The 10,775-nt window shown below is 41.5% G+C and overlaps 1 protein-coding gene across 3 annotated transcripts in view; it reads right to left on the reverse strand.

The window, feature by feature from the left end:
* TENM4 (teneurin transmembrane protein 4) overlaps positions 1 to 5,772 on the reverse strand; it is a gene marked incomplete at its 3' end in the record, with an annotated part of 366,880 nt that extends 361,108 nt beyond the window's left edge. For all 3 annotated transcript variants that reach the window (XM_084264045.1, XM_084264044.1, XM_084264043.1), the window contains exons 1-2: positions 5,522 to 5,772; positions 985 to 1,254 (exon numbers count right to left, since the gene is read on the reverse strand). In XM_084264045.1, coding sequence (XP_084120171.1) covers positions 985 to 1,254; positions 5,522 to 5,744 — 493 coding nt within the window. In that variant the 5' untranslated portion in view covers positions 5,745 to 5,772. The remainder of the gene's footprint in view (positions 1 to 984; positions 1,255 to 5,521) is intronic.
* Positions 5,773 to 10,775: the final 5,003 nt, after the last annotated feature.

Raw genomic sequence — 10,775 nt, forward strand, 5'->3', positions numbered from 1 at the left:
GCTATTTATCTTTGAACTTTGCCTAATATATCATTATCTCTGAGCAGAAACTTAATAAGCTTCTACAGTAATTTTGTTGGAGTTAAACATAAAATCATGTGGGTGGTGTATGTCTCACCGTGTCATGGCTTCTCGAGGAAAAGTTATCATCATTTGTCACTATAATACTGTGGCAAAAAAGCATAAAGAGAACAAGCAACGCAGTCATTTTACATCAGCTTTCTGCACTGAGCTCAAGCTCCCGGTGACTTGTACTCAGCAGCTATATTAAGAAGCAGACTGTGCAATAATTGAATTAAAGGTGCAAAGGCATACAGGGCTGTGTGAACTCCCAGGTCAAGCTGCAATTGAATCAAAATCCTCTCTCCTTCCTACACTGCTTGGCAGAACTGCTGACCAAAAGGTTCGCAGACCTACAAAACACATGCAGGAGTCCCCGCAGCTGGGGACGCGAAGTTACAAAGATAAAAAAACCCCTAAAACCCAACAAAAAAAAACCCCTGTGACCTTCAGCTTTTATTTCACATGAAGCAAAAGGCTTCTAAAAATATTTCACCATCGTTTTCCTTCAGAGAGCAGTGAGACGATTTACATAAATGAAACGGCTCCTGTCAAGGAACCGGCAAGGAAAAAAGGAAATTATCTGCCCAAAAAATCTGCAGCAAAGATAAGAGCAGCATCAGCCAGGGGAGGGGAGATTTAAATGCTTTTTGTCTGAAAGGTCACTACAAAAAGCAGAGAGAGCATTACAGCCACTTAATGATCTCTGTTGCTGTGATAAATAAGTAGGAGCTGCTCCAGCAGTTTATTAACAAACACTCTGTAGGACAGTACAAAAGGCCGCGACACGGGACTATTTAGAAGAGTGTTTTTTTTACTGAGTCTGATGAAAGAATCCACAACACAAAACCTAAGGAAGATTAAGGTAGACTGGTATTCCTGGTAGAGCTCAAGGCCGACATCACATGCACTGTCACCACTTACCAGTTTCGGTATTCTCGTGTTCCGTGTCGGTGAGGGTGAGGTTGGAGTTGGCCCGGCTCGACAAGCAGGAGCTGCGTCCTGACTTGGTGTTGCGTCCCCAGAGCCTGACAGGGTGCTCAGGTGACACGACCACGTCTGCCTCTGTGTCGGCATCCGAGCCGGCACTGATGGAGTAGCCACAGTGAGGCAGCCCGATATCAGTCCGGTACAAAGTCCCATGTGTGGGTGTCACGTCTTCAAGACCCAGCTCTCGCAAAGAGAAGTTGGCTCCTGGGAGAAAACACAGAAGCTTGATTACTCTTTAATAGGGATGGTTTCATCTAACACAAGTCAGTGGCAGAGCCATTCATCCTGGGTCTTCAAGTGGTGCACAGCAGTTCCTGAGTCCTAACACCACAGCAAAGATGTCCCTGTTATGTGGTCTTCATAGTGTAAGATCAAGTGATCGTGTCAAGATGAAAAGCAGCTGCTTCTGGAGGCTGACAAAAAACTCAGGCTGAGTTCAATTAAATCATCAAATTTGAAATCTAAGACAGTCAGAGAAATGGTGAAATTCTTTAGGAGAGGCAAGAAGTAATCTTGGGATAAAAGCAAAATGAGGCACGCAATGATCAAGTCCTGCCACATACCTGGCAACTCTACTCAATATGAAATTTCAGTGAGTTCTGCTCATTAAAATCCCTGAAATTATGTACTGGGGATTTAAATTTCCTTTGTCGATCTCACTTTTCCCCTTGCTGACCACTCACACTTTGACTGAGTTTAGCTATTCATTCTGATACACTCACAGCAGAGGTTATTTGGCTGCAAATAGATTCAATTGTTTAGCTGACTAAAAATACAACCTGAAAAATGACTCTTGAGTTCATGTCTAGTTACCTGCAGAGTTTCAAAATCTGACCAAATCGATGTGAATGAGGTTTAAAATATCAGCACGCTCTGGAAAGTTGAACAAGAAAGCTGGGGAGAGCAATTAGTGGCTCCATTTTAATCCACATTTATTTATTAATGCATACTTTTATTTTTCCGCCCTGAATGTCTTTAAAAGATTTTGGCCACCTGTGAATGCCTTTAGCTGCACCATGCATTTGTATGGTACAGTGCATCTGCACCTCCTGTTGTGCTACAACTTTGTCTATAATGGGTAGAAGGCATCAGGCCCTGGATCATTGCCAAATACCAACACTGGTCATCACATTCAGTCTAGCCGGCTTCTTCCCATTATTTCAATAAGTAACCCCCCTGCAATAAAAAGAGAGGTGGAACCTGCCAAATCTACGCACAGGCCACCATCTCAGGTTTAGAACAGCGTTTGTGCATTTTGACAAGATCCATCTGAATGTGTGATGTCCAGGAAAGTTCAGGCCCAGAGCTATCTTTGAACAGTTAAGTTCATATCTACTCATTGATATCTGTTATCAGGACTGGACCTCAAGGTTGTGTCCAAAATCTGAGTTACGATTCTCACTGCTCAAAATCATACAAGCACATGGCTTTCCACACATTTCCACTTGTTAATGTTAAATATCACATGGTAGGAAACATGTATCTAATAGAAGCAGTCCCACTTCCATTTTTTTCAGATTCTGATTTCATGCTTGTGGAAACACCCTGGCCCTGTTGAATGAGGAAGGTTTTGTATTCTGGTATACATGCATCGAAGGCCCAGCTGGCTCCAAGCAGATGTCATTGTATTACACTATTTTGTTTAGTTGACTTTGCACCTCATAGTGGACAGAGAGAACATGTTTAAATGCAAGGTGTATAATGGGACCAGGCAACATTTCACGTAAATCTCAGAGAAGGAGCTGTTTGATGTCAGGAGGAAATCACCGTGGTTCAACTGGTTATGGACCTAGAGCTGATAGCACTCAAACTATATAAAGCATTCATGAACTTTACACCTTTTTAATTGACCAAGCAAGCTTTCAGACAGAGCGGATGGAGAAGGTTGCTTGAGGCTTACACCTCTAGGGCCTTGCTCGGGGAGCACAGTGCAAGCTTGTGGCAAATTAATCCATTTCACTTGATTGCAAAGCTATCTTAGAGAGTGTCCTCTGCAAATCCACGGCATGAGGTAGCAAATGAACTTGACCTAAGTTATAAAAGCAAGGAAGCAGTATCTCCCCAGAGACTTGGCTCGTCTCTTCCAGTTCTGACTTTTTTGCAAGGCCAGATAGTTTTGAAACCATCCTCCATAGAGTAATGAAAAACGTCATCTTTTGGCTTTGTTTGCGTATTTGAGTCACTGATGGCAAGTTCCACCTTCCCCTGAAATAAACCACACTCAACATCATCAGACACATCAATGTGCAGCGTGACTAATGCTCTCCAGTAACAGCAGCTCATAAATTATGAAAAATGACTGCTACAATTAACTGAAAATCAAATTTATTTGCAATAAACAGCAGGAGATGCATCGATTTTCATATTCTATGCTCACTGTTGCCTTTTAAGCTGGAAGAACTCAAGTCAATAAAAGGAAGATAATAAATATCTGAGACTTTTTAATTCAGATCTGGTCTATTTTTTCCTGTGCTGACTTGCACGTTTGCTGGCACTCTCACTCTAGGTAAAACCATTTAAATGCTGACTTGTTTATTTACTGAATTTATTTGATCAATTTGAAATCTTTCCCTCCTCTGCCTTCCAAACCAATGCAGGAGAGAAATTCACTTTGCCTTGCTGACGTTGAGCAGGCTAATAAGGCTTGGTTTCAGTTGGCACGAGCCCAAGCAGCACCACAAAGTGAGGTCCATTCATGGCTTTGTGCCAGTGGAAAATGTGGCACAGAAAGTCTGGGGTAATTGTTAACACACTTCAGACCAGTCTCGGAACTGTCAGGATAAAATGGAAGAAAATTGCAAATTGAAAAATCTGTGGGTGATATATCAGAACGGGTGCCCTGACGTCGTTAATCTTAACTTCTCAATTAATTTCATCCACTTAGACCAGTGTTTTTATACCGTTTTTCAGTACCCTACAAGATTTTCCTTAGGAAGTATGAAGTTGTGTATAGCAAATTTATATTCCCTGTCAATAGACTGGCTTTTCTTATTTATCTTTTGTGGGCTTCTTAGGAGAAGTCCGTGGACCTGCGTGGCCTCACAGACCCTCAGGTTGAAAACCGCTGACCTGTACTAATTCACATCTATCCTGCGTGGTGAATATATTGTATGAAGCGAGCAAACTCAATGACCTAAAAGGTTTCCTTTTCTTTATAGCTCTGCAGATTCCTTAGAGAGGATGAAGTACTTCAGAGTTGCTAAGAGGGAAACTCCTTTTATGATTGCAAAGTATTGCTTACAACACCTATTGGCCCTTTTGTTAATTACTGCCTGTTATACCAAAATACAAACAGAAAAGTCATGTGCACGAGGATACTTCTGCAAGTCATTTTGCTTGTGCCTGCCTTAAACATGCACCTTGCAGCAAAACTACAAGTCCGTGGTGTCTGGAGGGTGAAATTCAGCAGCCCCCCAAGTTAAACGAGTGCAATTCTATGTATTCAGTTTGGGGAGTCAGCTTCTCCAAACTGCAGAGGGTGGGCTTGGAGCAGCCTGGGTCAGCTGTTTTATGTTCATTGTCTGGAATGCTGCCTACCTTATTTGACTTGCTTTGCCGTTTTATGCTTTTCTTGATGGACTTCTAAAAATAATTTATGTGACGCCCTGCTTGGCTTCTGAACTAAGACACTCATGTCTCTACAGAAAAATGAAGATGAGACTGTAGCAGAGGCCAGAAATCTACCTCACATAGGCAACAGCAGCAGTGAGAACGTGACTGCACTGACTTCAGGCTAACTATATATAAAAAAAAGAATATCTGGAATATCTGTTAGGACTGTGGAGCCCATGCTGACCCTTGAACCTCCACAACTTCACAGCTTTAGTGAACCCAGGTTCACTAAATGGACTCCTATAAACCCTAAAAGTGGTTCTTTACCATTCCTGTCATACTGGAGCATGTCCCCATCTCAGACCTACAGCCTGCAAGCCATGTACAATGCCGAGGGTGGTTCATCCCATTTAGAGCTCAGTTGTCTCCCTTCTAAGCTTCTTGGGTTTTGCTGTAGCCCAGATGGACAGTGTGGATACTAATACTTTCCTCTTGTTTTCTTCTACCTCAGCATCCTTGTTGACATCCTTCATGACAATGCAGGCACATGACATAGTAGAAAAGGTGTCCTGAGCAGGTGGGGACTTTCCAAGCTATGTCAATATTGTGCAGCATGTGCACAGGGGGTCTGGTCTCATGGTGGAAAATAGCAAAGTGCTGTTGAAAGTAAAAAGACTAAAACACAGACAATGTGTCTTAGTAGATGCTAATGAACATGGGCTGGTGGTATCCCACTTAAGGAAATCAGCTTGCATGCAACCCATGTCTTTGCAAGACAATGAAAATATTAATTGCTACTCTTTTTCCTTATACTTTGCCTTTGGCCGCAGAGTCCTTCAGGGGTAGCCTCCCACCCAGCCCCAGCTCTCAGCTGATAAATTCCCACTGCTTGCAGCAACATCCTCTGAAACATACTCACCTGCTCGGCAAAATTCATCGGCCTCCTGGTGCACCATGTCTTTGACCCGATTGCTATAGGTCAACCTGGAGTCTTGATCATAAGCCTTCAGAGTCTCGCTGGAGCTGTAGGACTTCTGGGGTGCCTTACTGTCTTCACTTTCTGCTGAAGAGCTAGTGTAGCGGCGCTCAGTGTCGCGGCGCCGAGTCAGAGATCGATACGGTTTCCTTTCTTTTACATCCATGGCACCCTTGTCTGAGTATTCAACATTAAAATAATGACGTCTGTGTGGTGGTCAGATTGGAATAACCTGAAAGAGAGAATAAAAGAAATGGGATCTAGGTTCATGCCTTTGGGCACCTGGAAGCTAATTTGCCTTCTTTATACATTCTTGCACTGAACAAAGGAAACATTACTTAATGGACTGCAGGAAAACCCTCTTAGAACAATTACTGATGGAAAGAAAGTCTCAATTATGTGTGACTCATTTAATAATTGCCACAGCTAGTGGGACACATACACGCAGCAACCTGCATATGTCTGAACTGGGCATGCACTTGGGGATTTGAAACTGATTGTGATTTTCTGTCTTTCCATGGGAAGTGATTCAGACACGTCCAGGAGGCATGTATTCGGTACATCAGTCACCTAATCTCTGGGAAATCAGGCCATGCTGAAATGTCTCTATTTGGGCAGCCAGAGGACTTTGGAAAAATGCTGCCCAATATTTTCAAAAGTGTTTAGATAGATCGTGAGGTTAGAAGAAAAGAATGAAAGAATGAGAGTGTAAGAAGGCATGGGGGAAGGGAGAGAGGGAAAAGTATAATGAAGGGGTGAGACATGGATGGAAGTATCTTTTTATTCAGAGGGCTCATCTTTACTCGGCTAGAATTATATTAGAACTTAAGCAGAGTTGAGAAAGTGTAAGTAAATGATAGTGCCCTGCTTTGTGTAACAGCATGGCCTGGGGCTTATGCCTGTGGGAAAACCAGTGTATATATGAACCAGAATGCAAGCGTATGTATCCACACATGGAAGAAAATTATATCAGAAATAAAACACATATTAAAATTATTTTTGTCATAATCGTTAATAAATTGTCTTTTCGCTTTAAGTTTATGAAATGCAACATAAGCCACAGGGAAAAAAAAGTCGATGACTTTCAGTAAGATGGTAAAATATGGTTTTGAATACTTAAACTGGTTTATGAGAAAAAATACCGATAAAACCTGCAAAACCAAACATTGAAACCTGTAATTACAGGCTGAGTTTCTCAGGAACTACGTCCTCCTGACCGCTAAAGAGCAGAAGCTGAATCCTGAAATGCCACACCAGGATGGTGCTGTTTACTAGCACTTAAAAACAGAAAGGAAGAGGATTGGAAAGCACCTATTAGTTCTTGGTGTTTTTCATAGCAAATACATATGGAAATGCATTGGCAAGGACTGAATCACATTCTGATGGCATTTCTTCCTTGCAAGGTTACATCCTGAACATACCAATGATATTTTCCTTCTTCATGACTCTCAGACCCCAGACTCGCTTCAGATGCTATATACCCTTGATTTGTGTTGCAGCACACCATAGCTATGGTGCAAAAGCTGAGGATGGATGCGCTGTGAGCTTTGCAGGTCAGCTTAAAGGGATGTGGTGCAATGTAGCGTTTGTCAATACCAACACTATGAACCACTGAAGGACAGAAACTTCTTAACACAGCTTCTGATAACGTACAAATCATAACACTCATGCAGAAGCTTGAAGACAACATTTTACTATGAATTGCTCACTCGCCAGGCTGCCTGGGACAAGCATAACGGAGCAAATGCTGGAAGGCACTGCAGGACTGGAACTGCAGGATGGCTGTGAGATACACCTGCAGCTGGGCAAAGAAAAAGTGGGTCCCAGTCCTACTTCTGCAGTTCTGACCTTGGTAAAATTCTGCTCCTTGGGTTTTGTCCCTTTAGCCTCCAAAATGAACTTTGCAATAACAGAACCTCGTTCTGCTGGCTTGATGGTTTCTGGGAAGAGTACCACAAAAATTAAGTGGAAAAAAATCCACTTAATTCTCCCCAATCTATTTCTCTGGTGACAGGAGACCAAGCTCACACTTCCTATTTGCCAGCAAAACACATAGAAACTATTGAACACAAATGGAAGGATGGGGAGGAAGGGGAGAGTGTCTTACACTTTCCTGAAGTCATCTGCAGAGATTTGAGCAACACTTTGATTTTAAACATGTATTTAAACCCACCAAACTCACTGGCTTAAATTCATTCATGAATTATATAAGTTCAGTATAGTGAACGCAAACGGAATTACTCGCCTGGCAAAATTCACACACATTAAATGAGTTGCAGAATAAGGGCCTGAGAGGTGCAAAAACTGAGGCCTGAATGTAGAGGCAATAAGGAAGGAAGTGTCGCTATGCTAAAAGGTCCGATTTAACACAGAAATAGTGTGTAAGAGATGTACCAAATATTGGTGGATATTTTGTGCTTTGAATCAATCCTATTGGTACTTTTGCACTGGAGAGAGGTAAAAGGAATAAAACATCTGAGTGCTTTTCAGTGCACTGTTTTCCTCCCCTGAACAAAAACAACAAAAAAACAGGCTTGAAAAATTCGGATTTTTTTTTTTTGTGATTGCTATTGAATTTTGTTATCCCCTTTATACCATCTCTGTGCGAAATCCTCCAAAGGAGCAGGTTTGTTATACCTTTTAATAAAACACCTTAAAACAGGCTCCTTCACAACTGTGCTGTAGTAAGACCAGTTACAATGAACACCGAAATTGTAATTTGTTGTCACGGGGGATGGAGATAGCAAAATGTGAGCCAGGACCAGTTGCTAAATTCTATAAGAAATAAAGGAGAAAACTTCTACCTGCTCATGAGTATTGCAGAAATTCCTACCAAGGGCCAGTCATTTAAAAACCCTCTAGTAGGGGAGGTACATGTGCCAAGAAAACCTTTCTGCACAGTTAGAGCCACAAGGTACAAACAGGGTCTGTAATTACCATTAGTAACCTTGCAACTTAGGAAATGGTCGAAAAAACATCAGGAAATTGACGGAATTCCCACCAGATGAATGTTTTTTTTTTTCTTTTCTTAAAGAAAGGTGCTGAAAAACTGAAATTCTTCCCACAGTTCATCAAAAACAGCCCTGTAAATTTGCACCATTCACATACAAGTTTCCCTATAACAGTACTTCAATTTCCAAATCATTCATGTCTCCATAAATTCAAGTCTCCTCAGCCCTTTCTTTCTTTTTCTCACTACTTGTAAGGAAACACTTTTCAAATAGAAAGGTCGCCCCCAAAACACATAATGAAAATGTTTTAATTTTTTTTTATTTTCAGAAGGGGCTGTTGCATTTAAAGGACTTAAGTACGTTTCCATCACCTCTCCATGGGCATGCATTTCTTGTCATCTCATTTTTATGGCCCAGTTCTCAGGTGGTTTGGATACCTTGCCTTCACCAGGGAATTTGCCTCAAAATGTTTCTGTGATAGAATATTATTATTTTTTATCTGCTACTCCTTGTGTTGATTTCGCTTCTGCTACAATTTCATCCATGCCATCAACACCTCACATTTTTCCTGACTTCTCTGGCACACAGCAAATACAAAGAATCACACTCGTGTCAGTTACATACTCAGACACCAGTTTCTTTCCACCTCTAGCTCGTGAGTGTTCCTCATAACTTTAAAAACTTACATAAACTTTCTGGACCTGATATAAAAAAGCAAGGCTTCTAATACTGTCCTTTCCATCCCTTCACTCTTTCTCCCTCCATAAAAGCACAAAAGCTGCCTTCTCTGAACCATTTCTATTTGTAAAGGACTTTCTCATCCTATCATGTAGTGTTTCTGGCTCAGTTTGATTCTTTCATAGAATCATAGAATTGTCTTGGTTGGAAGCAACCCTTTAGATCATCAAGTCCAACCATCATCCTTAGTGGCCAACCACTGCTAAACCATGTCCCTCAGAACCATGTCTAATCATAGAATCATCATAATCATCTTTCATCATACTGCGGTCTGCGTAACAGATCAAATGTCACCTACTTTTTTTTTTGGGGGGGGGTTGTGTTTTGGGGTTTTTTTGTTTTGTTTTGGGTTGGGTTTTTTTTTGTTGTTGGTTGGTTGGTTTGTTGGGTTTTTTTGTTTGGCTGGTTGGGTTTTTTCCCCCAGGCAAGTTAATGGTAATAGCCTTTTTTATTTTTGTTGGCCCGCTGAGTCTACAATCCCAGCTGGACCCCAAGCTGGTTTGGAGCACATATCACAGCTGAAGCATCCTTCAAGCTTTACTTACTCTACTCAGAAAAATCCCACTGACCCCAGAAAGGGTTATTGACATGCTGAAGCCTGTAAAATCAGACTCCTTGACATAATTACATTTCTCAGAATTGTGGGACTCTTCACACATCCTTGCATATGTGTCTAGAAGCAGAAGAAAAAAATAAAAATCAGCTTTCTAGTTCTGGTGCAGCAGTGCAGTGAACACAATGCTTATTTGTAGCTGTTTTTATTTTGCTTTTGCTTTGGTTTGCTCCCAAATAATCCTTTTTATTATGTTTTATCCTTTATATCTATCCTCTTCATCCGCGGTTCTGTTGCTTTTTGTTGCTCTTTGGAGCTTTGATTAACCACACTGGCTTTGTGCTGCAGAATCGCACTCAATGAATGGCAAGGGGAATGATTTATTTTCTGAGTCACTGCTCAAAAGACAAACTTCCATCAATCAAAAAACCAGACAAGAGAGTGTGACACCACAAAGCGATATGCTAGGAGGTTCTTACAGCAAAAAGGACAGGTGGTCTTTGATAGCTGACTTACATTGCAGGTCACTAATCACAGAGATTAGCAGCAAGGTGATAGACAGCGCCTGTTCTGGAAGGCAGCATGTCATATCATCCAATTTTCTGTCAAAAAATGTGAGGGTTTAAATGGTAGAGATAGCTTTATGTGTTTCCTGTATAGTTATGGCAACTGGGTGATGAGAAGGCTGGAAGAATGAAATATCTTGTCTCCAAGAAAACATGAGGAGGAATCCCGGTGGGTTGATTCAATCCACCTTTGTGCTGGAGGAAGCGAAGGGACCTCCCATCATCATTTGTTTTACTCCACAAAACCTCCTATGCAAGAATGGCATCATCTTACATGGCAGGGCCTGCTTTTTGTCTTCTTAAAGTAGATCTTCTTATTCCACTGCTTAAGGCATTTTTTTCTCCCTATTTTTTTATTGCTGCTGCCCTTTGTAGGTTGAGCACAGCAG

The sequence above is a fragment of the Gallinula chloropus genome, assembly GCF_964237585.1.
Source record: "Gallinula chloropus genome assembly, chromosome: 1".
Taxonomy (NCBI): domain Eukaryota; kingdom Metazoa; phylum Chordata; class Aves; order Gruiformes; family Rallidae; genus Gallinula; species Gallinula chloropus.